The 25530-nt window shown below is 54.6% G+C and overlaps 7 protein-coding genes across 7 annotated transcripts; 4 read left to right on the top strand and 3 right to left on the bottom strand.

The window, feature by feature from the left end:
- Positions 1-910: 910 nt before the first annotated feature.
- Positions 911-2029, bottom strand: TRIREDRAFT_110363 (uncharacterized protein; the record flags this gene model as incomplete). The annotated part of the gene is made up of 5 exons (XM_006967917.1): positions 911-1297; positions 1376-1519; positions 1578-1649; positions 1703-1758; positions 1846-2029. The coding sequence occupies 5 exons, from the start codon at positions 2027-2029 to the stop codon at positions 911-913; spliced, it is 843 nt and encodes a 280-aa protein (XP_006967979.1).
- Positions 2030-2659: 630 nt separating this feature from the next.
- TRIREDRAFT_110362 (DNA polymerase gamma) lies at positions 2660-6835 on the top strand (the record flags this gene model as incomplete). Its single annotated transcript, XM_006967990.1, has 3 exons — positions 2660-2884; positions 3320-3527; positions 3579-6835. 3 exons carry the CDS (start codon positions 2660-2662, stop codon positions 6833-6835), a joined length of 3690 nt encoding a protein of 1229 aa, XP_006968052.1.
- A 745-nt stretch (positions 6836-7580) lies between these two features.
- Positions 7581-8165, top strand: TRIREDRAFT_67117 (uncharacterized protein; the record flags this gene model as incomplete). The annotated part of the gene is made up of 1 exon (XM_006967989.1): positions 7581-8165. A coding segment is annotated over one exon (585 nt), but the record flags the coding sequence as incomplete, so codon positions are not given.
- Positions 8166-9637: 1472 nt separating this feature from the next.
- Positions 9638-11858, top strand: TRIREDRAFT_80680 (uncharacterized protein; the record flags this gene model as incomplete). The annotated part of the gene is made up of 3 exons (XM_006967988.1): positions 9638-10129; positions 10238-10792; positions 10878-11858. Exons 1-3 carry the CDS (start codon positions 9863-9865, stop codon positions 11856-11858), a joined length of 1803 nt encoding a protein of 600 aa, XP_006968050.1. The 5' UTR covers positions 9638-9862.
- A 390-nt stretch (positions 11859-12248) lies between these two features.
- Positions 12249-13382, bottom strand: TRIREDRAFT_110358 (uncharacterized protein; the record flags this gene model as incomplete). The annotated part of the gene is made up of 1 exon (XM_006967916.1): positions 12249-13382. The coding sequence occupies one exon, from the start codon at positions 13380-13382 to the stop codon at positions 12249-12251; it is 1134 nt and encodes a 377-aa protein (XP_006967978.1).
- A 7384-nt stretch (positions 13383-20766) lies between these two features.
- TRIREDRAFT_123290 (uncharacterized protein) lies at positions 20767-23243 on the bottom strand (the record flags this gene model as incomplete). The annotated part of the gene is made up of 6 exons (XM_006967915.1): positions 22990-23243; positions 22903-22932; positions 22620-22766; positions 21906-22559; positions 20986-21845; positions 20767-20934 (listed from the first exon to the last, which is right to left on the bottom strand). Exons 1-6 carry the CDS (start codon positions 23039-23041, stop codon positions 20767-20769), a joined length of 1911 nt encoding a protein of 636 aa, XP_006967977.1. The 5' UTR covers positions 23042-23243.
- A 1199-nt stretch (positions 23244-24442) lies between these two features.
- On the top strand, positions 24443-25187 carry TRIREDRAFT_67116 (ADP-ribosylation factor-like protein; the record flags this gene model as incomplete). Its single annotated transcript, XM_006967987.1, has 2 exons — positions 24443-24491; positions 24595-25187. 2 exons carry the CDS (start codon positions 24443-24445, stop codon positions 25185-25187), a joined length of 642 nt encoding a protein of 213 aa, XP_006968049.1.
- Between the last annotated feature and the right edge of the window lie 343 nt (positions 25188-25530).

Below are 25530 nucleotides of genomic sequence, written 5' to 3'. Positions count from 1 at the left end.
CTCGGCCAAACTTTCAAGAATGCTGACAACACCAGGCACCGTCATCGAATCTGGAGTTTCCAGAACTCCATATGGTTTCGTGGTCTAGTTGGTCATGACATTTCGTTAACAACATCTGTTGACACCACCGAAAAGGTCCCCGGTTCGAGCCCGGGCGAGATCATCTTTTTGCCGCGCTTGTGTAAGGTACCTAGGTAGTGACGATTAGCTTCAATGTACCTTTACTCCTTTCTCGTCCAACTCATCCTGTTCTTCCCCTTGTGTTTGATTTTTCTGCCGTCATATTACAGGTCTGAATATGCATGCATGTTACCAATCGCCTTTCACTCATACTAGGGAGCTTCATCCAGCCCGTAATCCGAAGTTGGACGCCTAATGTCACATTAGCTACCCAAATTCTCTCACAAGTGATGACAACTGAAACTGGGACACGGCACATAAAAGGGGCCAGTGAAGAACTTGTTAGGTAGAACATATCATCGGGGCGCTCAAAACTCCGTCAATCCTGATGGATAGGTAATGTTACCCCTGAGATTGGCGGGATTCGACTCCCACCGATCTTTCAACCGATGAGGAGCACGGAATTCGGCTGGTTGTCTCTAAAAAGAAGCTTGACTGCCTAGTTGCGGTGACGGGCAAGGGACTAGGTGATGGGTAGAGTTGCTTCAGGGGATGATCTCGATTATATTGTTGCCTGCTCGCAGGTGAGTTGCCCAACTCATTGGAAAAGGGGCTCGTCCCACCTGCTGCCTGTACATATAGCTACAAAAACGTCGATTCATCAGTAGAGAGGTATAGAAATGAATTGCTCCGAATCCTGGGTCACGTCTTCTCAGAGAGACACAACGAAAACCAGAGAGGCACCCGCTGCAGACAGAGTAGCCAAATTCCCCAGCCGTTGGGCCATGGCCTAATGAAAGTGGATGACAATAGTTGCAACCCCCTCGCGGCTGCGCTGAGCGGAGTCAATAATGTCCCGAACAGTCTCGTGCAAGCTGTTCCGCTCAGTCGGCCGCTCCCCCGCAGGCAGCGTAGGGGGCGCAAAATCCTGATCTCGGCTTTCGTCTTGGCGTTGGCTTTGGCTTTGGCGACTTTCCCCGAGCGTCTGCTGCACATCGTGAAGAATCTGAGCCCTCAGATCCTGCAGATCTTGTCGGGATGCCATATCCTGAATCGGTGGCTGGAATTTGCTATTCAACTGTGCAGGCTCCTCCTGGCGCGGTGGCTGTGGTTGCTGGAGTTGTTCGTGGACCGAAGGCATGCACTCCTCCGAGTCCACCTGCGACTGACCATGTTCCTGTTGGCACTCTCGAAGTTTAGATTACGATTGAAGAATCTCACTCGGTAGCTAGGTAGTAGAAAGTTAGGTACTTACCGACGTGTCATCTTCTATCCGACTTTCAGGCCCCGTGATAGGGGCAATTCCAGCGAGTCCCTGTCGTACACGTTGCCTTTGCTGTTGTTTGGCCATGTAGATGGCTCCCAGTGTCTTTTCTCCCAGATTTTTCCAGTCATTCACCTGATATAGTCAGCACTCTACAGTAAAATCAGACTCTCATTTGCACTCGATGCCTTACCACCTGTCCTTGATAGCGCTTTATAGTGGCCTTTTGAAATTCTCGGCCGAACGCAACAGCGTCGGATGGTAGCTAGGCATCAAGTCAGCCAGCGGTTCATAAAGATGCAAGACAATGAGGCAAACCTCGCGGCATGGTGACTTCTTTGACGAGCACTGAAAGCACTTTGTTGCATTGCGACCTGCAGCCATATGTCAATAATCAAACAAAACATCACGCGCCGGAGAGCTCAAGAATGCATAGAGTGTTTGAATACGGGTCGACTCACCGGTGTGGCTGTAACATGGTTGATCCTGGCTCTTTGGGTCGGACGTAAGGCGCCGGACGCACGTAGCGCAAGGAGTATGGCGTGGCTCGCCAGCTTTTTCACCTGGATGGTTGATCGCCGTACTCTCGGGCTGTGCGGACTCGCCTCTTCGCCCGGCCTCGTTAATCACCACGAACCTCGACATGGCTACAGATTGAGCCTGGCCGTGCAGCCTCAAGCTTAGAGCTATGCCTGATAGAAGGGAACGGTTAGTGAGGCTCTAGACTCCGAAGAGAGGAAATCAGCACGAGAGGCACCAAGGTGGCTAACCTGGATGGCGCCTTCGACAGCCTTGAATGAGAGTGCAAGCGGATGGTTGCAGCGACAAATGTGCTCTTCTGAGAAATTCTTTGGCCGGGTTCTTCAATGAATTTCAGAGTGACAGGTTGCGCACGTTGCGTGAATTCACTGCCATCTTTGGCATTTGTATCGGATAAAAATAGATATGGTGCGAAGGAGTGACTGGGCCATGACCAGCTGAGTAACTACTATCGCGGCAGAAAACAAGGTGAATCATCAGAGGCCATTCTAAGCTCTCAATTTCCATGTAACCAAGAAGACTACTACGTAAGTAACATTACATACCTACTAAGATAATCTAATCGATGAGTGTGGAGGAAATTAGGAGACTACCTAGGTAGGTAGGTATGGATAGACCGTAGGGCGTGTGGTATGCTCAATGGCCTCTACAGTAATGAGTATCAATATACGTGCTTCAACCTTATCCACCGTTGAGACCGGGAACCTCTCTTTCTTAGCCAGCCTGTTCCATATAATGCTCGCATCAGATGTGGGCATTTTTTGGCCTCTTGATGATGCCATCGAGGCTCAGCCTTGCCGCGGCTGGGCTGGGGATGTCGAGATGCCTCAAAGTCCTAGATTTCCCAATTGGGGGCTCTGGACCAATGGCGTGGCCCGATGCGCGGCGTTGGGTGAGGGGCAGCTGCTAATGCCTGCCGCGACAGGGCCTGAAGCCGTGATAGGTTGCCCTGTCAAGGGGGTTTGCTGTCTATCAGATCTGGCTCTGCAGGCGTCGATTGCATCTGTCATATATGGAGACTAAGGTGCCTAGTTGTTGGTTCAATGACACTCTTAGCATACCTTAGGTGCCTTTTTAGTGTAGTAGAACCGACTTCTGGCGGAGAAAATCGATGATTCCAAGAGCATTTGAGCTTATAAACTCTAAACGCCCTCGACGTCATTTGATGGCTCGATAAGGTCGCCCTTGCCAAAGCACACGCCCCACCCCACTAAAATTCGCTTCCGCCCTTGGGAAAGAGCCTGGCATATGGGAATAGCGTGGGTGAGTAATTCTCTACCTACTACCTACTACTACTCCAAAATGCTGCTCCAATCGCAACTTTGCCGCCGCTCGGATTTTGTCTCTTCTTCCATCGCAGCTTGAACGGACAATCTCTTGCTCTTTGGTGCTCAGTCGCCCGTCCTTCATGTCGCAGCAACGCTTATGAGGGCTTTTTGTTCTGCCGCTGGCCAGATCCAGCGAGCTCCCGTGGCGAGCTTCGTCCGGCTTGCTCGCCACCGAGGACGCCGAATTGCTTGGGGAGCGCAGTCGCGATGCCTTGCGACGGTAGCCAACAGTGCTGAACCAAAAGATCTCAAGACGCTGGCCTGTAAGACGCCTCGTGAGTCTGTTTGCGCGTGTCGTGTTGATCGCTGACAGTTGTCTCAAACAGTGCCTTCCACCGCGCGACACAACGAGGTTGGAGTGCAGCAGCTCAGCGAATACATTTTTAAACGGATATTTCCCCAGGGCCCCAACCCACCTCCCAAAGAACTGGTCGAGCTTGCACAGGATCACTTGACACGGCACGATCTCCTAGGAAAGAACACAGACAATTCCGACCCTATAGCGTTCGAGCTGCCTGAACTCAAGGGCACAACCCTCGACGAACACTTCCACAAGCTTGGAACCGATTGCGCCGAACCATATCTGCGGTTTGCGAAAGAGTTCGCTTGCGCCAGTATCCCTCTCAAGCCGAAACAGTGGGTGCGACAGAGCGGATGGACCAAGTACTACCCTGATGGGCAGCCACCCGAGAAGGTCGCAGCGCCGGATGAAGAAATGCTGTGCTTCGACGTCGAGACGCTGTGGCAACAGCATCCGTTCGCAGTCATGGCCTGCGCAGTCAGTCCCACGGCCTGGTACTCTTGGTTGTCGCCATGGCTGCTGGGCGAGACGGAAAACAACCGACAGCTAATACCCATAGGCGACCCAACTAAGGATCGAATCGTTGTGGGACACCACATCGGCTACGACAGGGCAAGGATATTGGAAGAGTACGACCTCAAGCAGACGAGGACCGGCTTTCTCGACACTATGTCGCTGCATGTCGCCGTCAACGGCATGTGCTCACGGCAGCGCCCAACTTGGCACAAATACAAGAAGAATCGTGAGGAGAGGGAGAGGATTGCCAACAAGGATCCCGATCAAGGCATTATCGAGATTCTGAGCAACCGGACCATGCACGACGAGGTAGAGCCGTGGGTTGAGAAGAGCTCAATCAATTCACTGCGCGACGTCGCCAAATTTCATCTAAACGTCACCATCGACAAGTCTGCCCGGGATGACTTTGGCGAGCTGAGCCGCGAGGAGGTTCTAGAAAAGCTGGATGAGCTTCTCGAATACTGCGCTGCAGATGTTTCCACTACCCACCAAGTGTACTCAATCGTCCTCCCCAACTTTCTGAATGTTTGCCAGCATCCAGTCAGCTTCGCTGCCCTTCGGCACCTGTCATCTGTTATTCTACCCGTCAACGAGTCTTGGAACGCATACATCGCCAATGCAGATGCGACATATCATAAGCTCTCTGCATCGGTCGAGGAGAGACTGAAGGGATTAGCAGAAAAGGCCGCCGAGTTGAATGACGATCCCGAGGCGAGTTGGAAAAATGATCCCTGGCTCAGGCAGCTGGACTGGACCACTAAGCCAATTAGAATGGTCAAAGGCAAACGCAAAGGTGAGAAGGACAGGCCAGCTGCAAACCAGAAGATGCCGGGTAAACCAAAGTGGTACAAGGATCTCTTTACCAAGAACGTCATGAACTTGACGGTGCGAACCCGCATTGCGCCTTTGCTGCTACGACTTGCCTGGGACGGTCATCCGTTGATCTGGTCCAACAAATACGGCTGGGTGTTTCGAATCTCGCCGGACGATGTGGCCACTTACAGGGCGAAGCAAATGTCAGAGGTTGTCTTTGATGACTCCGATCCTGCCCTGCGGGACGATTGGGGGCACTCATACTTCAAACTTCCTCACAAGGACGGCCCTACTGCTCGCTGCGCGAATCCTTTGGCAAAGGGATATTTGAACTACTTCGAGAATGGCACTCTTTCGTCCGAGTACGAGTACGCGAAGGAAGCGCTGGAAATGAATGCCTCGTGCTCCTACTGGATAAGCGCACGCGGTCGAATCATGTCGCAAATGGTCGTGACCGAACACGACGTCTCCGCGGCCACTGCAGGAATCACAGAGGCGCAGGAAGCCCCGGAGAAGTTTCAGGGCTTCATCTTGCCTCAAGTCATCCCCATGGGCACAATCACTCGGAGAGCGGTCGAGAAAACCTGGCTGACGGCCAGCAATGCCAAGAAGAACCGCGTTGGATCTGAACTCAAGTCCATGATTAAGGCACCCGATGGCTACTGCTTCGTAGGTGCCGATGTGGACTCGGAAGAGCTCTGGATCGCCAGCTTGGTAGGCGATGCGACCTTCAAAATCCATGGCGGAAACGCCATCGGCTTCATGACGCTCGAGGGGACAAAAGCTGCGGGGACAGACCTCCATTCGCGAACCGCGGCCATCCTCGGCATCAACAGGAACCAGGCAAAGGTGTTCAACTACGGGCGAATTTACGGAGCGGGATTGAAGTTTGCGGCCACGCTCCTGAAGCAATTCAACCCAAAGCTGTCCGACAGTGAGACGCTGGAGATTGCCAAGAAGCTGTATGCCAACACCAAAGGCACCAGGACCAGTCGCAAGACCATCAACAAACATCCGTTCTGGAGGGGAGGAACAGAGTCGTTCGTCTTCAACAAGCTGGAACAGTTTGCGGATCAGGACTGGGCTCGAACGCCCGTGTTGGCGGCAGGCATCACACAGGCCCTCATGAGCCGCTTTGTGAGCAAAGGCAGCTTCTTGCCTTCCCGTATCAACTGGGCTATTCAGTCCTCGGGCGTCGATTATCTGCATTTGTTGATTGTGTCGATGGATTACCTCATCCGCCGCTACAACCTCGATGCTCGACTAGCCATCACCGTTCACGATGAGATTCGGTACCTGGTCAAGGACGAGCACAAATACAAGACTGCTATGGCACTGCAGATAGCCAATCTCTGGACTCGCGCCATGTTCGCTCAGCAAGTCGGCATCGACGACCTCCCCCAGTCGTGCGCCTTCTTCTCTGCCGTCGATATCGATCACGTCCTTCGCAAGGAGGTGGACATGGACTGCATCACCCCTAGTCACCAGACTCCTATTCCTCATGGCGAGAGCTTGGATATCCAAACCCTTCTTTCCAAGGGCTCTGAGGCGCGTTTAGACCCGTCTACGGTCCCCAATCCCAGGCTTGCCCCTAAGCTCGATGATATACCCTATGAGCCACGCACTCCTGTGATGCGGACGCTCCAGGGGCACTCTGAGGACAATATCGCGTTCATCAAAGCCCAGATCACCGACGATGACCAAGAGCTGCTGAATATCGTCAAGGACCTGCGCAAAGTGAATCCGCCGCCGAAGACGCAGACGAAGACGGTTCTGTTAAAGAGTCCCCCTGATTACGGAAACTCGTATGGTATGCCGCTGGGCACCCCTAGGCCGCCCTCCGAGGCCTTTGGCTTCGGGTACCAAGCTAGCAAGAGCCAGAGAAACATAACATGGCCGAAGCATTCAGTCGATGTCAACTCGAAGCCCAGCGTCTCCACTGGCTCTTTCTAAAACTTATTGTACGATACGGGTGTGTTGACGATATAAAAGCATGTACAGTAGTCTGGTGTTACAATTTTTGCTGTTCCCTTTATCCTGGGTCATTGCTGAAAAGGTTTGGACATTATAGCTTGGAGTTGGGTCTATGTACGGAGTCCAAGCAGCAATCATGTAGTCTTTGGGGCGCGGTCATGGATATATGGCGAAAACGGTCATGTAGTTCTTTATGCAATTACTATCATGATCTAGGTATATTGTACGAAGCCCGTTTGATAATCAGCTGGTGATAAGTGCCAAGTGCCGGGATACGAGAAACATTTGGCGTTACATTTTATACCTACCTAGGTACCTACAGAGCATTTTCCCCCAAGGCTGCAGGCCGTCGCCCAGTCGGATTTCGAGCAGCAACCGACGTGCATGAATTGTTGCAATGAAGCCGTGAGGGGTTCGTTCCTTTGACCGACCCGAACCATCATCACATCAGACGAACTCTCATCACTCCGGACCAGACAGAGGCATGGCTTCATCTTCGCATCAGCCGTCTACGAGGCTGCAGCACAGGGGCAACATATATTCGCAGCTCACCAGCAAGCAGCAAACCGACCTGTGCGCACAGCTCCCTCTTCAATGCCATTCTCTCGAGACTCTCCAGCGCTCAGGCGTCATCCTTGACACCGACTCTCTTCCCCACGACATCATCAAGAAGCAGGGAGTCAACAAGACGGACTTTCGCCGAACACCACCCGGGCGCCCTCTGATGGGAACACGAAACGCCATAGTCATAACCTGCCAAGCGGCCGAGACTCCTGACGGCGGAATCGAGCCCGTAGGCATTTGCGTGATTGATTTCTTCACGGGCCGGATATTGCTGGATTCGTTCATCGCTCCGTCTTGCGAAATATCGGATTGGAAGACGGACGTTCATGGGGTGTCTGCGAGGACTATCGAGACTGCTGTCAAGGGGAATAATTGTCTGCAGGGCTGGCGAGAGGCGAGGACGAGATTGTTTGAGTATGTCAATGCGCGTACGATTTTTGTAGGATTTGGGATTGAAAGGGAGCTGCGGATGTTGAGGGTTCTACATAAGGGGATTGTCGATGCACGGATTTTGGCTATGGAGGCTTTGTTTACGGTTGCTGAGAGGGCGAGGGGTGGGATGAAATGGGAGTGGGAGGTTGATAGGGTTTGTATGGGACTACTCGGGATGGAAATACGAGGGGGCGCAGTGATGGGGAGGAGGGTGTGTGATGATGCTTATGAGGATGTGCTGGTGGTGAGGGAGATTGTGTTGCGATTTTTGCAGAGGCCGGGGGATGTGGTGGCGTGGGTGAAGAGGGAGAGGCTGGATATGTTTGGGACTGCTGTCAAGGAGGAGCGTGACGATGATGATGATGCTGCTGTAGGGAAGAGTGCAAGGAGAGCAGGGCAGAGGACGAGGAAGACAGGACGACAGGGAGGGTCGAGTGCTAAATCAGAGGCGAACCAGAAGACAAAGAAGAGCGGCAACAGGACGCAAAACCAAGCAGAGGTCTCCAAAGACTCTGTGGTGCAGTCACTGGGGAAGTTGGATATTGGGGAAGCATTACGGGAACCTCGGGATGGAAAGCAAAAGGCAATTGAGGCAACAGTAGGTGACGCTATTCATGTCGAAGCCCAGTCGAAGAACAAGGACAAGAGCGGAAATGGCAAAGCCAGACGCAAGACGAGGAAGCAGAAGAATAAGAAGATGGAATCGGAGGCACGAGAAATGGCAGAGAGGGAGGCAAGTCTAAAGGCAATGGTCCGAGAAGAGGAGCGGAGTCTCTTGACGCGTGGGAATGGCAAACAGAGCGCCAGAACAGACTGGGAGACGAGAAATAGGGCGGAGAGGAGGGCCAAGTGGGTGGATAGTCAGCGAGATGATTGAGTCGAGTTTGTATCAAGCCTCGAGTTTATTATTGAGAGAATATGAGTAGGTAGATGGACACGGTGGGTTGTGGTTGTTTAATACCTCTCAGTAGGCACCTTATATATAAAGTGGTTTCTTGTGGGACAAGCATCCATTTTGCATGCCGCGTTTGCGTGTCCACAAGAGATCGGCTCAGAAACAAGCCTTTGTCCGATTCTCTGACACGGTTTCGGCAATCTTGAATCGTAAAGGCGAGAAACGACTGGTGTGGTTGCTGATCTGTGTGTGTGTGCTGATCTACCCTGCAATTCGAGTGCAGAGGTCAAACCTGATTAACATTCGCCTGGCTGCCGCTGTTGATGCTAGACATTGGTTCCCATGTCATGTATGAAGCCAAGAACGAGGTAGGTAGTTTTATTTCAACTTTGATATGTATTATCATATAATTATTCTTCTTGCAGACATATTTATATGTACTTGAACCATATTGACTTCTGCTTACCTGTATGTATTCAGTAGTATCCTGGGTCCATTACCTAGTGTGGAGTACTAACAGAAAGCCGAACTTCTTATAGTCTTCGGATCAAAAGTAATAGTATACCGAGGTATCTACCTACATAGCGACACCGAGGTATCTACCTACATAGCGACAATAACAGGTGCTTGGAAATTAGAGGTAGGAAGAAACTTTACTGCGTCCATCTCAATTCGCAGCAATGGTACTGGTAATACAAACATCTGCTATATGGCTTTGCTGGTCGTCCTCGTACATACATAGGTACCCCTCAGGCACGGCTTCACTGGTCTGCGCTCCCCACTTTTGGCTGTTGATCCCCCTGTTCCAGTGACGTCTACAGCGTTCGCCGGTTGAAGAGGGGCAGAAGCTGGGTAAAGTGCAAGGCAGGTCACTCGGTAGCTTCGACGGAGGGCAGATCCTGTGATCTGTTTTCCTCTTGTCCCATCCATCCAACCGGCTGCAAACAAACCATCGATCCTGTGCTTTGTCCATCTTTTTTCTTCTGTTTCCAACCGCCGCTCACCGACCGAAGCATCAGCAATCCCGTCTCTCGCTGCTCAGCCACCGCCCAGATCAACCAGATACAATACTAGACAGATAAAACTATTACTGCGACAAGACACACTTTCCCACCATGGCGACGACCGACGAGATTGTCAAGCGGCTGCAAGAGTCTCGCCCGCCGGCAACCGACGCCGCCACCTATCTGACCATTGTCGAAAAGTCCCTGACCCCGGAGGCGCTGCCGGCGCTGCAGGAGATCCTAGAGGACGTGGCGCTCACCACCGAGATTGGCTGGGACCTGGTCGACATGCTGATTGATGTCCCGGGCAGCGAGGAATGCCTGGAGAGCATTGCGCGCCTGGGCAATCCGCGGGAGGTCATCCTCAAGGTGCTCGAGGTAATGGAGAAGACGGCCGCGGCGGGAGAAGAGGAGCATGAAGCAGGGAGGCAGCGAGATGAGGTAAAAGTGGAAGATGAAAGTGACAAAAAGGGCAAAGAGACGGAGACAGAGGAGAGCTCCGCAGCCATAACCACAAAGGGCGAGACAAAGGCCACCAGGAATTTCGTCACCCTCTGTGGCATGCTGGGCATCCTGCTTAAGAGGCTGCAGGTCAAGGCCCCGTCACGCTTCCTCCACACCACGCTCGAGACGGTACAGAGATGCTACGACGCGACCAGCGCGGCCTCTACCGCGGCCGTCATCTCGCTGGTCCAGAGCCTTGCGCGCAAGACGCGGCCTCCGCTGCCCTCTCGCAAGTCGAGCGTCAAGCTGGACACGCCGTTCCAGGACAGCGACCCGGCGAAGCAGGCGCCGGACCCCGAGGCGGAGCGCTCAGATACTCTCAACGAAGACGAGCCGCAGCTCATTGCCAACCTGCTCCAGTCTTTCATCACATGCATTATCGAGGCGTATGTCAACTCCAACGGCGTGGAGTGGGCTTCAAGGATGCTCGAATACACGTATCCGGAGCGCATTGTGCCCAGGCGGAAGACCATGATTCAAACGTTCAAGGAGGTGGTGGAGTTTCAGGCAAGAGACGCCCTTGTAGGGCAGCTTGTGGTGAGTATAGCCCCCGGAATCCGGGTTGGATTTCACATGGGAATGATCCTGTGGCCACACAGCTAACCGCTTCATCCCTTATTAGGCTCTTGCCAGTGACCTTGGACTGTCGAAACTGCCCTCTTTCAAGTTGAAGGAGTACCTTGAAGGCCCCGTCCACCGACAACCGCTCTCTATTGATTATGACCCGCAGCAGCCGGAAAAGCTCCATCTCTCTACAGGCGGTCTGATATGCTTGAACGCATACTGGATGTTTGCTGCTGATGTCTTCGATGCGGACCGTGGCTTTCCAGATGAACAACTCATACCGCAATACATGCTGCCCGACCACCAGACCCTATTAACAAACTTCCTTGGCAACGAGCCGCAGGGGCAAATCCTCGCCAATCCTGGAACAACCGAGGCCCTGATTGTCATGGCCATCTGGCTCGACGGTCGGAAAGCGATATCGAACCCGAAAGGCGCTGGTACTACCGGGGGATTCATGCCCTACCACCATCTCTTGACCCTGATCTCGGCCTTTCACCCCAACCTTCAGGTTCGCAATGCGGCAACCGTTGTAGCAGGCTACATCCTGCACGCCGACCCCGAAGAGGAAGACCGACTGGCCATTCTGGAAGACATGCTGGAAAGCTGCATCTTCCCAACCCTGCAAGCGTGTGCAGTCACCTGGCTTCGAGAAGAGATCATCGCCGCGAAGAGATCCGGCTCGAAAGGTCGCTTCTCCAGCCCGGACTGTCTCGAAACGATCCAGTATACCCTGTTTCCCGATCTGTCGCACCTCAAGCAAGCCGATGCCTCTTCGTTGCACAATTTCTGGGCGCAGAGCGCGCCGCTGCATCTGCAAGTTGCCAACTTCGCGCTGTTCCTGTTCGGCGAGGACTACAAGGCTCTGGCGCCCGTAGGTATGGCCGCGGCTATCGAGCATCGCTACGTCGAGCCGCTGCTACACGCTGCGAGGGCGTTGAAGAAGGCGGTTGCGGACAAGGAAGTTGAGGTCAATGAGGAGTTCTTAATGCAGCTTAGTATTCTGGAGGATACTCTGAGTCGGATATCGCTGCAGTAGAGATGGGTTCATACGTGACCAGGCAGGGAGCAGATGTGACATGAAGTCACACTATAAGAGGTGCTAGCGAAAGAAACAAAAGCGACGAGGAATAAGCCTGGGGTCTGCCGGATCAGACAATGTGTGACCATTCGCAGCTCGACTGAATATACATAGTGTCATTGATATTCTAATTTACACAAGTCAGAGTAGGTAATTCTCCCATCATTCGTAAGTACGTGTCTTCTCCAAGACGTATGTGTGCCGTGCCTCTATGTGATATTAAGGTGTCTGTACGCCTGTCGCCTATTTGCTTAAAAACATCATGATGAGTACAAGCTTTTCAAGAAAACGGCATGGTTAATGTTAGTCTCAAAAGTGGTTGACGAAGAGAAGAATGCAAAAGCTCCTTCATCGTCGATGGTGCCGGTCAGAGTCGCGATGTCGGTCCCTGTGCCTATCGTGGTCCCGATGTCTATCCCTATCCCGATCCCTATAATCGCGATCCCTGTCCCGGTCTCGCTCCCTGTAGTGATCCCTCTCGCGATCTCGCTCGCGCTCCCTCTCTCGTTTATAGCTGTCCTCATGCCCCCGGCCTTCCTTGCGCTTGCTCTCCTCCCTCCGATACTCGCTCAGCCGCGGCCTCGACTTTTTCTTGCCGTTCTGGTTCCACCCGCCGAGGTCCTCTTCCTCCTTGAGCTCCTTGGCGCCGAGGCCGAGCCTGTTCTGCCGCCTCTTGACCTGCTTGACCGGCGGGCCGCGGGCTTCCCCGTTCCAGCCCATGCCGCGGAGGAGGGCGGCGCCAAACTCCTCGACGGGCATGTCTTCGTAATCCTGGAGCGTGGACACCGCGCCGGAGGCTTCGACGTCGCGGCGGTAGGCGTCGTCTTCTGATACGGGTGCGGAGATTACTTTTTTCTGTTCCTTGGGCGTCTTGCCGAGGAGCGCGTCCATGGCTTCTTCGTCGGCGGTTCGCGCTGCTGGGGGCGGTGGTGCGTCATTGCCATCTGATTGATTTGATGGTTGCGTTTGGTCGTCGTCGCCTGGCTCTACATCCATCTTGTCCTCTGGCACCGCGCTCGGCTTCTCCTTCACCGTCAAGCCCCATTTCAGCGGCGTATCCAAACTCGCGGGCTCCGTTTCTGTCGTCACGGCGTCCTGCTGCTGCGCTCGAGCCTCGGCCGGAAGAAGGTTCTTGGACGCCCGCTGGCTCTTCACTTCGTCCTTCCAGTTCCTGTTCGGCTGCCGCGCAATGACATACTCCTTCTTCTCCTCCCTCGGCCGCTTCCGCTTCGTCTCGGCGCCATCTTCTCCAAAGCCCGTGATGGCCTCGTGCCGTCCGCGATGGTGGTGGCCGTCGTCTTCCGAGTCTGAGGCATCGGAGTCGCCTCCTCCCCCCAGGGCGTGTGGGCGCGGCCGCTTGCCTAGGCTTGAGGAGGGCTTTGCTGTACGTGACTTGTTTCCTGCTGCTGCTGCTGCTGATGACGATGAGGTGTTGGCCGAGCCAAATTTGATGGCGATGCGACCTTTGTTCTGGTCTGACATAACGCGTGGGAGGTTTGGTGAAGGGGGTTTTTGCGAGTTGGAAATTATTGGAAAAGGCGAGGCTGTACCGCCGCGAAGCCTGTGCTAGGATTGAACTTTTGGCGGCTTGAAAATGACGGCTTTGCGATTGAATGGTCAGGTACGTATCAGTTTCGCAGGCAACCACCAATTGGGTTTAGCGTGTAGGCTCGGGGGTACGTACCTTGTGTTGGTACTACCTACTACCTTAGGTACCTGTATCTCGCAGTCGGGCAGAGAAATGGAAGCCGCTTGTTGAAGTTCTGTTTGCAGTTTGGTGGGGGCGTGCGGCTGCAAGCGGGAGAGGAGAGGGAAAACAGAGAGAAGCAGATGTTATTATAGAGCTTGAAGATAGAGTGAGTTGTTCTGGGACTGAAACTGAAGTGAAGTAGCGCTCACTGTAGAATCGGTGAGAGATACTTGTGCATGCCACTTTTTCCCTTATCTGATGATGGTTTGCTATCGCCCTTTTAAGGTACTCTTGTGTTTCCCCGCGACGTGCTTGATTGACGCCTAATTGACGCTGTGCAGAAGACCAGATTACTGTACAGGCAATGGAGATTCTAGGCATCACTTCATCCAGCCAAGAAATATTCACATGCACTAGATGATTAGGGTCGAATAAGCATCAGACAGCCTACCACTAATTCACGGTCCAATTCACTGGCGTTCAATAACATCGCGAGTGACATTGCCGTCTTGGGCGAATTGAATGATGCATCATTGACAGCACATCGAAGCGGTGATGTACCGTGCCTGAAAACCCCGACCCGACTGTGCACTAGGCGCTCTGGGCGCTCCCTCTCCAGCGCATCCGCTAGCGAACGCCCCAGCGAGCGCCCAGCCAGCGCGCGCCCAGCAGCTGTTAGCGGCTAGCGCACCCCGTACAGTGCGCCGTGGCTGCCAGCAGAGCACCTCCGCCGTCTTCCAGCGCTCCTCCCCCCTGCCAAAACCCCCGAATCGCTGGCGCCCGACAGATTTTGCGCCCTCGCATCGACCAGCGACACGTTGAGCGGCCACCAGACTTTTGTCGAAAAGGCCACCACCACGACCCTTTCCATCGCCGTGCATCGCGAGCCTCATCTCAGACGACGTCCCCGGCCATCCTCCGACATCCGTTTCGCCCGCAAACGGATGTCGCTCCCGCCGATGCTATGACGGAGGTCGGCCACACCGACCTATCGAGGCTGCTTCACTCCAAGCGACACGAGTTCAAGTGAGTTGCGCGCCCAGTCGAAAGAGCGGATTTTTCCGATTCCAACGAGGTGCTTTTCGCCGTGCTAACCCCCGACAGTGCAATCGTGACCTCGCGCAAGAGGAAGCTTCGCGAGTTCTTCGCCGTCACCAACCAGGTCGATCCCCTGCCACAGGATGCCTTCGCCAACCCGGACGCGCCCGCAACCACCGCGGCGGAGTGGCAGTTCTTGCAGACCAGCGAAATATTGCAGTTCGTATACACCTTTCAAAACAAAGCTCTTGTGCAGGCGGAGGCAAAACAAAATCAAAACAAAAAAAGCCCGTCAAGATTGTGACCATCGCGTCTTCGCGCTCCTGCGTGTCTGCCATGTGCCAAACCTGCCCCCTCCCATGAGGCTAACCTTTTCACAGAGGCAAGACGCTAAATGAGCAAGCCATTCCGCCACGGCCCTCGCTCTCGGTCGATACGCTGAAGCGTCTGATTTCCAAATCGTTGCATGAACTCGCCGCGCAGCCTGCTGCCCCATCTACTCCCACACTCGCCTCTTCCCGACCAAAGGAAGCCCTACCTGGTCCGACGAACGAAGCACGGCAACCTCTTGGCGCTCTGTCGAACGAGTCTGTCCATGCCCAACCCAGCAGGGAAAGCATCAAGCCAGCATCTGAAGCCCCGAAAACCACGCCGACGCCCCCGGCCCATTACACGAATAACGTGGGAGCAACCCCGGCGGGCGTCACTACAGCTTTTGCGCCAGCGAAACCCACGCAGACGCCTTCAACCGCTCTGGCTGCGAAGACTGAGACGAAACAAGCCGACCAACTTACTAATGGAGCGACGGGCGAGGATGTTGCGCCAGAACGAAGACCGACGCAAGTTTCTTTCCCGCCAGGTACCAAGGGTTCGCCATCAGAGGAACGATCCAGCCTTGTGGCTACGGCTGGGGCAGTGAAGGGCTTGGACGCTGTGGACGGTGTTGATGCGATTGACAAATCCCAAATGGCTCAGACTGGACGCAACCAAGAGCTCTCTATCAAAGTGCCGCAAGCCATGTCCAAGGTCCCTGATGCGCTTTCCTCTCCAGGCTCAACGGCACCGAGCGCGACAACCCCTGGGAATCACGATGTTTCAGCGGATACCAGCCCTGAGCACGATACTTCCCATTATGACGAGAGGACAGAGCAGGATGAGGCAGGAAAGGAAGAGCAAGGCCACCCAATTGACGATGCTGCTGGACAGGGGGGAGAGACGGACCAAGCGAAGCCGAGACACGACGAACTCGATTCAAGAACGGCCAGGGTGGACGAAGATCAGCTACTTCAAGACTCTATTCGGTCAACTGCTGCAGCTGCGAGCCCAGAGCCCAAGTCGCAGATTGGAGTCCCTATCAAGGTTGGCGAAACGGACGCCAATCGGGAGGCCGAAGTAGACGTCAAACCTTCAAAGTCTGCCGTAAAGGAGGTTCCCGACAGCCAAGAAGAAACGCCAGAAAGAATGGATGTTGATTCAGTCCAAGCCACAGCATCGGAAAAGGTGAAAGCACCCGCCTCTCAGCCGCGGCCCGGTCCCCCAGCTCCTACGAACAAATCCCCAGGCGTTGCCAAGGCATCGATACCGAGGGAGCCTGCTTCAGAGAGACCGGTTACCAGGGTGTCATCTGGTGCAATGAGATTGAAATCCGTATCCGAAATAGTCGGGGAGACGCCACGACCTTCTAGCACGACGAAGACGCCACAGAACCAGCTGACTCCCATGACCTCCACACCCCAATCACCCCCTCCGAGGCCAAAGTCCACGACCAAGAGAGAGAAAGCCAAAGGTCATGCATCTACAGTTTTGTTTGGCAAACAACCGAAGCAGATGGAGGAGAAGACGCTGGTTCCTGGCCAAAAGGAAACAATTCAACCCTCTGACGACTACTACACTCCCCTCTTTATCCAGAATTTCACAGGGGCCACCAACTGGATGCAGCCAATCGAGAAGATTCTGTTCCATGCGAACAAGACCATCGCTACCCCAGATGCATACCTCGCCATTCAAGATCATCAAGCATGCAAAGTACTCCGCAGGGTATACCATCTGCAGCAGCACGATAAATGGTCGCTGAGGCAGCCTAAGCGGTGCCCTGAGCCGACACGCCCGCCATCCCATTTGGACCTTTTGTTCCAGGAGATGAAGTGGATGCGGACAGACTTCCGGGAAGAGAGGAAATGGAAGATGGCCGTGGCCAAGAATATCGCCTACGCCTGCGCCGAGTGGGTTGAGTCGACTCCCGAAGAGCGCAAGGCGCTGCAGGTTGCTGCGTATATCCCGCCGCCGAGGACGAATGACGTGACTATGGGCGATGCCGATGCAGACGGTGCCGAGAACCACCCGATTCCTGAGCTCGTTGCGGAAGACGCAGATTCACCTCAGATGCTGGACCACCTCAGCGACGACTTCCCAGAAACAGTTGCGCCATCAGCCATCTTTGCTCTGCAGGAGGACGATGTTGTGTTTGCTCTACGACGGACACCCGCTTCGGACAAGCTGCTGGAGGAGCTGCCGCTATACGGCGCGCCTCTCAAGGTCCCGCGGTCTGATCTCACGGGGCCTGAGTACGATCCGGATGCTCACTGGCGGCGGCCGGCTTTGCCCTTGAGCAAGTACGTGGAGGGAGAGATGAAGCTCTTGTCCGATGGCCCGCCGCGCAAACGGAGCCGCTATGACTATCTCAACGAGGAATCCGACGACGAGAGAGAGAGCGCCTTTGACGCAGACACGCTCGCACACCATGCCCGGCTGCCGCCAAAAAGCACCGAGGTTGCTCTTTTCGCCCCAGAGTCGAAGCACATCCGCGATAGGCTGCACGCCGGCCATCAGTTCCGGCCCCCGTCCGAGCACCCCATGCCTCTACAGAGCTTCTACGAGTGTCGCAGTCCGTCCCAGTGGACCATGGTCGAAGATGATGAGCTTCGCAGCCTGGTACGGGACTACTCGTACAACTGGTCTCTCATCTCCAGCCTACTGTCTACGAAGTCTCTGTTTGCGTCGGGCGCGGAGAGGAGAACGCCGTGGGAATGCTTCGAGCGGTGGATCAATTTGGAAGGCTTGCCAGCCGATATGCAGAAGACACAGTACTTCAAAGCCTACAACAGTAGAATTGAGGCTGCCCAACGTGTCATTGCTCAGCAAAACCAGCTGGCGGCGCAGAGAGCCTCCCAGGAGGGAGGTGCAGTGACACCCATACGGCGAAGGCAATCTACTCCGTTGAGAGTCGAGAGACGTCGAAACCAGAAGCATCTGACGCTCATTGACGCCATGAGGAAGCTGGCCAAGAAGAGAGAGACGACGATGCAAAAGCAACAGCACTCTGCCGCCCAGAACGCGGCGAAGAAGGTTGGTGACGCGATGGCTCAGCGACCGGGGAAGACTCCGAGGGAGTACAGCCTGCTGCGATGGGAACGCGATCAGGCTCTTGCCAACAAGATGACGCAGTTTGCCCAGCGGCAGGAAGCTCAGCGCCGGGTAAGTGAAGAATGACTGGTAAACCTCTTGTCCCGACAATTTGTGCTAACATGTATCCTTCTATAGGCTGCCCTCCAAGCCAGAGCCCAAGCCCAATCCGCCCAGATGGCGGCAACACCAGGCGCAGCAGTGCCGGCCGTTCCAACCCCCGGACTTCCTGCGGCTGTCGCCAACGGCGTCAATGGCGTCAACAGAGCCGGTGTTCCCAACCAACTAGCCGTTGCAGCAGCAGCCGCAGCGGCAGCGGCACAGGGTCGAGCACGCATGCCCATGCAGGCTCCAGCGAATGGCATGGACGCCATTGGGGTGCAAGCTCAGATGGGCGGTAATCTCGCCCCCCCAGCGCAGATGAACGGCATCCCGCAGGCTCAGCTACAAGCCCTGCAGGCCATGCAGGCCCAACACAGGATGCAGATGCCCGGCCAGCAGCCTGATGCCAGCATGCTGATGCGTGTCCAGCGCATCTCGGAGCAGCAGCGAGCAGTGCAGATGCAGCACGCGCAGCAACAAGGCGCTGTTGTGGGAACCCCTGTTCCGCAAGCACCGCAAGGCTCATCACCAGCCATACGGAACGGCGTGCCCGCCATCGGTCAGCAGCCGTTTATGAACACTGCGCAGGCCCAAGCCATGATGGCTTCGTTCAATGCAACCAACGGTCACACTTCGCCTGCTGCGAACGGTCTACACATGCCCACTCTTGCCAACGGCACGTCGCCTGGCCCGCCTCGATTGCCAGCCCAGATTCCACCTACCATTGCTGTGCAGATCAACTCATTGGAAGCGCAGTTCAGGAGCAAGAATCCCAACCTCTCACCGGAGCAGCTTCGACACCTTGCTACTGAACATCTCACTAGAGCGATGATGCAGCAACGTCAGAACGCTATGAGCGCTGCTGCTGGTGGACAGTCTGGTATTGCTACCAGCATTACTGCTACCGCCAGCCCACACCAATATGCCGCTCTACTTAGACAGCAGCAGCAGGCTCAAGCACAGGCCCAGGCCCAAGCCCAGGCCCAAGCTCAAGCCCAGGCGGCTCAGCAACACCAGGTACAGCATCAGCAGCATACGCCTACGCCTACACCAACGCCCACCCCGCAGCAGCAACAGCAACAGCACCCCCAACAGCAGCGACCCCAGCAGGTGCCTCAGGCACAACAGGCCCAACAACAAGCCCAGGCGCCTCAACACTCTCCAGCTCAAGTGCAGCAGCAACTCCAACAGCAGCATCAGCAGCACCAGCAGCAGCAGCAGCAAAAGCCGCAGCCGCAACCGCCACAACAAGCTCAGCCGCAACCCCAGCTCCAGGCTCAGGCGCAAGTTCAGGCTCAAGCCCAGGTGCAGCAGCAGATCCAGCCGCAGTCGCAAGCTCAAGCCTCGCCTCAGATACCATCCCATCCACCCGCTGGAAGCCCGGCACCCGTTCAGCGCCAGGCCAGCGGGAGCGCGACGCCCTCGGCAGGAAAATGATGACCCAGCGTTTCTGAATGTCTCTCACGTTGTACGCTATTTTCTTTCAGTCAGTGCTATTCATCATGACTTTTTCGTCTTTTCCATCTATGCGTTTCACGACGTTTTCGAGGTGTTCAGCGGTAATGGGCTAAGGGGAGGGGTCTGGGTCGGCGGTCGATTTGCGTTTTACGTTAGATGCTCTCTTGATTTCCCCATTTGCGTCTTCAAAAATCCCTTCTATCTGTTCTAATCTTGGCTTTGACAAGGGGGTCACATGAAGCTCTTTTCTTCTTCTTCTTTCCGTCTCCTTATCTAATTGCTAGAACAAGGGGGACTACAGATCGTAAGGACCGCTGTGTGCTGGCAAATCTAACTCCCTCTCTTCCTCTTGTTACCAGCCCTATTCTGCAATAGCAGGCAGGCAGAAAAAAAAACAGAAGAAGAAGAACTACTCAAGAAGGAAGAATCAAACAAAAATGAGGGGGCTCTGATTCCGTGTGTGCTTTTTCTTCTTTTTTCAAAGAGGTACTATTACTTGGTAAAGCGGACACAGGGGCGGGTACGGCAAGGGCAAAAAGGGCAAGACAAGGCAAGGGGGGCCGGGCGGCAATCGTTGATTTGTAAAGAATTACTGTACATAGCATATTCGCCATTCTTACAAAAACAAAAGAAGAAGATGAAGATGAGCATGGCACTGTGGATTGAGAATTGGTGGAGTGGTTCAGCGGGGGGATCGTGATATGTATGAATGAATGAAAGAATTGAGATCTGGAGGGCTTTTGTGGCCTGAGGGTGCCCTAATCATGTTGTCAACCTACAATATGCCTCCCGGTTTCTATGATGTCCGTGATGGGGAACTGTGTGATGTTGTGATGAAACATGAGCGAAGAAAGCATGAGCAACATATTGTGAGAAACATAAGACGGGCGATAGGTCGTGAGCAAAGAACCATGATCAATAGTTAATGAGAAAATGTTACAACCACGAGTAGCGACAGAACCAAAGGCAAGGAATTTCCTATCCATTCTATTCGTCGAAAAGCCAAAAACGCCGAGGGGTATGATATGCATAGCATCCTATACTTCCCAGAAAACCCAAACAAACCTCGAACACTACTCTGGACAAGAAGAAGCTGGACAATCTCGACGAATGTTATAAGGACAAAAGATGAAAAAGCTTTCCCGTCTATAAGTGAATCCTTTCCTTTCCCCCTTACTACACAGCCCCTGATCCGCCCCCTCTCCCTCCATCGCCGTGGAGTAACAGGTGCGGCTTGATAAAGTCCTCGTCCAGCTGCTTGAACAGGCTCGCCGGGTCCTCTGTAGAAAGCAACTGCCGTATCGCTCCCGTCGCCGAGGTAATCGGCGTCGACGACGTCGAAGGCTCAGCTGGACTCATAAACGCGCTTCCCTCTGCCGGCGGGTTCGGACTGACGGGCGCCCGGGGCGAGCGGCGATTCGCGGGGGGCGGCAAGTCCGAGATGTCAATGTCGCTGCCAATGTCAGAATCTTCGTTGGCGCCGCGCAGCAGATCAGCGCGCTCCGTCTCGGTAGGGTTGCGGAGGGAGTTCTTGCGGCTGAGGCTGCTCGGCCGGACACCCGTGTGGGGAGACGAGGTGCCGGACACGTAGGCTGCGGAGCCGTCTCTGGGAGCGCTGAGGTTGTTGAGGGCGACGGTGCCGTTGCGACGAGGGTTGTAGCCGATGGCGGAGCCGGAGCGCTTAACATGAAGGCCGGTGCCGAACGACTCAATGTCAAACTCGTCGTCACTATCAATCTCCTCCACCACTCCGGTGCGGATACCGAGAATCTCCAGCATACGGGCAGTCGTTCCGCCAAAGATGATGACCGTCAAGACCACAACAACCAAGACGGTAGCACGAAGGGCGTATGAGTTCTCGCCCGTGAGCAGGGCTGCCAGAGCTACACCGACAGCACCACGAAGGCCAGCCCAGAATAGCATGGCTTGGTAGTTGTAGGGAAGCTCATCGCCGACCTCCAGGCCTCTCCTCCTCGCGCGATAGCGGATGAACCAGTTGATGGCTTTGGAAAGGGGGAAGACGGCGACCCATCGAGCAGCGCACACGGCGCAGATGGTGACAATGATCAGAGGGGGCTCAAACTGTAGAGCATTGTCGGTGAAGAGAGCCAGGCCCAGGTAGATGAAGATGAAGTTTTCAGAAAGTTGCGACATGACTTGGAATATGTACTTTGTTGTGAGCTGGGTCCGCCTCGACATGTTGAAGTAGGCATAGTGCTTGAGTGTGATGCCGCAGAACAAGAGCGACACGATACCTAGATTGGAGGCACATAATTAGGAGAGCCTCTCGTGATTCGCAGCTGGGCAATGCTTACCAGACATGTGAAGGCCATGTGAGAAAAAGTAGGTGGCGTAGGCGATCAGGATAATCAGACAGCTTTCAATCTTGGGGAATCTTCGCACATAGGTAAACTTGAGCAGAAGAGCGGTGCCGACACCGACAATGACGCCGATGAGCAAACTGCCGAAGAAGACGAGCAGGAAGATGCCGGTACCCTCGAAGAAGCTGATGATGCCGTAGTTGGCCTCACCCTTGTTGTACTTTTGCGCCGTCTCGAAGATGACAATGGCAATGGCGTCGTTGAGAATCGATTCGCCAAAGATGATGGTGTACAGCTTGGGGTCGACCTTGTACGTGTTGAAGATGGCCAAGATGGTAACGGGATCGGTGGCGGAGAGCGTTGCGCCGACGGAAATAGCATCGACCAGCGTCAACTCCAAAGAGCCAGGGACCAGGTTGAAGATCCACAAGATCAGCCCTATGACGACGGCGGAGAGAAAGGTGCCAGCGAATGCAAACGTCAGGATGGTGCCAATGTTGCGGAAGAAGTTGGCCTGGTGCAGCTCGTATCCGGACGACAAGATGATGGGCGGGAGGAGGAGGTTGAAGAAGATTTGGTAGTCGAAGCTGATGAGGTTGCGGATGGAGTCGCCCGAGGTGATGAGCAGGATAAGGCCAACAACCATGCCTGGGGCGTGGCAATGTCAGCGCACGTCTTGGAAGTGAGCAAGGTGTGTTCGAGGCATACCTGCAAAGATGGAGATGACGGTCTCGTGGATCGCAGTCACCTTTTTCTGCTGCAGCATGTAGCTGGTGAAGAAGGCGATGATGAGCAGCATGATGGAGATGAAGAGCGCCCATGCTGCGAAGAATTCCTTTTCCGCGGAGTCGCCCTCTGAAGCGTTCCGTAGTCAGCAATGTATTCTCCTGGTAGTTTGGAACTTGATCCCCTCCTCCTCTTCCTGTTGTTGTTCATGTTCGTATATCTCCTCCTCTGCCTCTTCTTCATCGTCGTCGTGGGCAATCGTTACCTTCAGGGTCCTCCTCATCTGTCGCTCGCCCTGCACGTCGAGGTCAGCATAACAGTCCACTGCGCGATGTTGTTCTCGGAGACATACGTAAGAGGCTGAAGCCCAGCTTGGCCAGCTCTGCGGCGGCCGTGGAGGCCATGATGCGCAATCTCGAGGCTGGACGTGGACACGATCGAGGGAGTTTGGGTTGGTCAGACGGGGGAGCATGCGCGAGGCCTGCGGCGCAAGCGAGACGATGCGGGCATGAGACTGCGGATCAGGTCTGTAGCGTCGCGCTGATTTGGCCGGAATCGATGCGAATGGCGAGAAGCAGGAGAGCAGATTATGGAGTCGTGCGCTCTGCTCGAGGTGGGAAAGCTGGGCGAGGGCTGTGTAATGCTTGATGTGTATGTTGCAGGTTGAACGTTGGCTGTTGGCGGTTGCTGATGGATGTTGTGCAGGTGCCTGTCGGCCGTGTCTGGTAGCGATGCGACAGCGCTCCAAGCCCTGTAATTGGCACGGGCCAGTGGATCAATCGCTGCAACTGGACCCGACTGACCTACGAGTACATGTACGACCTAATGTTTGCGATGACGAGGCCGGCAATAGTGGGTTGAGGCTGTTGTTTCCGGATGCCTTTACGTGGAACTGGGCGCGACGGCGATATATTATATGCTGCAATTAGAAGAGACGAAGAGACGAGGCTGAATATAGAAAACATCATTTAGAGCATAGGTGCATTTGGCTTCCATTTTCTAGTACCTCGCCTGAGGTGACCATGGTAGGTAGTAGCAAAGGGGTGGTAGTGGATAAGGTACATGTACATAGTACTGGTTTGCCGCATTGATTCAACATCGAGTGGGCGTTATAAGCCAAAACGGAGGACGGAACTTGCTTGGCCGTCCGTTCAGTGGCCTCGGTCTTGTATGCAAGCAGTCAAAGATATCTGCTATATTGCCATACGATATGCTATGTAGACGTGGATTAATCTCTGGTACCTCAATATCCTCTCTGCATTAGTAGGTACGTACTGACCTGAGATGAGACGAATCCCGGAGAGATGGACCACGGTACCTCTAATCAAAGAAGCCAGCTGTCCATGTTACTTGACCCCAACCCAGAATGAAAATCAAAAAGATGTTACGCCTCTTGTCATCTGTGCATATGTGAATATAATAAAGGTAGGTATCAAACCAGCCTCACCTACGGGGTTCTTATGTAGTATATCAATAACATCTTCATCTCTGCAGCGTTGGCGGGGCTGTTCGGGGTTGGACGCGGGGTGGGGAGACGCTCCTCCGGGGGGCCTGGCGGCTCGTAGAACCACCAGCTGCACGGGCTTTGCGCGGCTGACGGGCCATGATCTGCAACTTCATCTCCTCCAAAGCTCCGTCTCGACTGCAAATTGCTACACACACAATCACACAGCCAAAGGCCAACAAACACCCCCATCATTGTTTCTCCCGCCCTACGTACAACACCCTTGCATGAGCTCTTCACACAACCCAGCAGCAACACCAAGCAACGGTATGATTGCGATATCCATCTTCCACCTATAACAATGTACCACCTTGCCAAGGGCCTCTATCTCCTCGCAACCAGCAAAGAAGGTGAGCTTGCCCACTACCTAGAATCTCGTCTCTCTCTCTCTCTCTCTCTCTCTCTCTCTCTCTCTCTGTCCTCCATCACAGCTGACCCAAACGGCGGGCGCAGAGTACTCCGTCATCCTCCTCGGCCTCGACAATGCCGGCAAGACAACCTTCCACGAGCAGGTCAAGTCCATGTACCTCCCCAACGCCCCCGAGCCCAAGCTCAAGACGGTCCCGACCGTCGGCCAGAACGTCTCGACCATAACCCTGCCCGACATGTACCTCAAGCTGTGGGACGTGGGCGGCCAGCACTCGCTGCGCAAGCTGTGGCAGAGCTACTACGCCAGCTGCCACGCCATCGTCTTCATCATCGACAGCACCGACATTGGCGACGGCGACCTGGCCCACGACAACAACACGGGCCGCCTCGACGAGTGCCGCCTCGTCCTCGAGGACGTCCTGCAGCACTCCGAGACCGAGGGCGTGCCGCTGCTCATCCTCGCCAACAAGCAGGACCGCGAGGACTGCGTCGAGACCATCCGCATCAAGGAAGGCCTCGTCAAGCGCGTCATGGAGGGCGAGAAGGGCGCCGCCATCCGCGACTCGCGCGTCCTCGCCATGAGCGCGCTGACGGGCGAGGGCGTGCGCGAGGCCATTGACTGGGTGCGCACGAGGGTCCAGTGGAATAAGGAGTCGCGGCCGCCCGTCATGAGGTAGCGACGGATTCTTGCGTTTTGAAATTTCTTACGTGCAAGGGCTACGAGCGGCAATTGCCTTGTGTGTCTGGAGGTGTTTCGAGGCGTTTTCTCTTCTTCTCCTCTTTTTTTTTTTTTTTTTTTCTTTTTCTCTCTTTCTCTTGGGTTGGATAGAGGTCGGTCGCTTTGCTTTTCTCATCATCTAGTTGCCATCATGGCTTTATATTGTCAAAGCGACGGGAAAGCCGAGTGCAATCTATCAGCAGAGACATCATTTTTGGTCATCGTCAGAGGAGATCTCTCCGTGCTGGGGTATCATGCAAGCATCTTGCTTCTTCTATTTGCTTTTTCAGTACTCTTTTATA

Source organism: Trichoderma reesei (assembly GCF_000167675.1).
Source record: "Trichoderma reesei QM6a unplaced genomic scaffold TRIREscaffold_20, whole genome shotgun sequence".
Classification (NCBI taxonomy): Eukaryota; Fungi; Ascomycota; class Sordariomycetes; order Hypocreales; family Hypocreaceae; genus Trichoderma; species Trichoderma reesei.
This window is presented reverse-complemented; position numbering and strand designations above follow the sequence as displayed.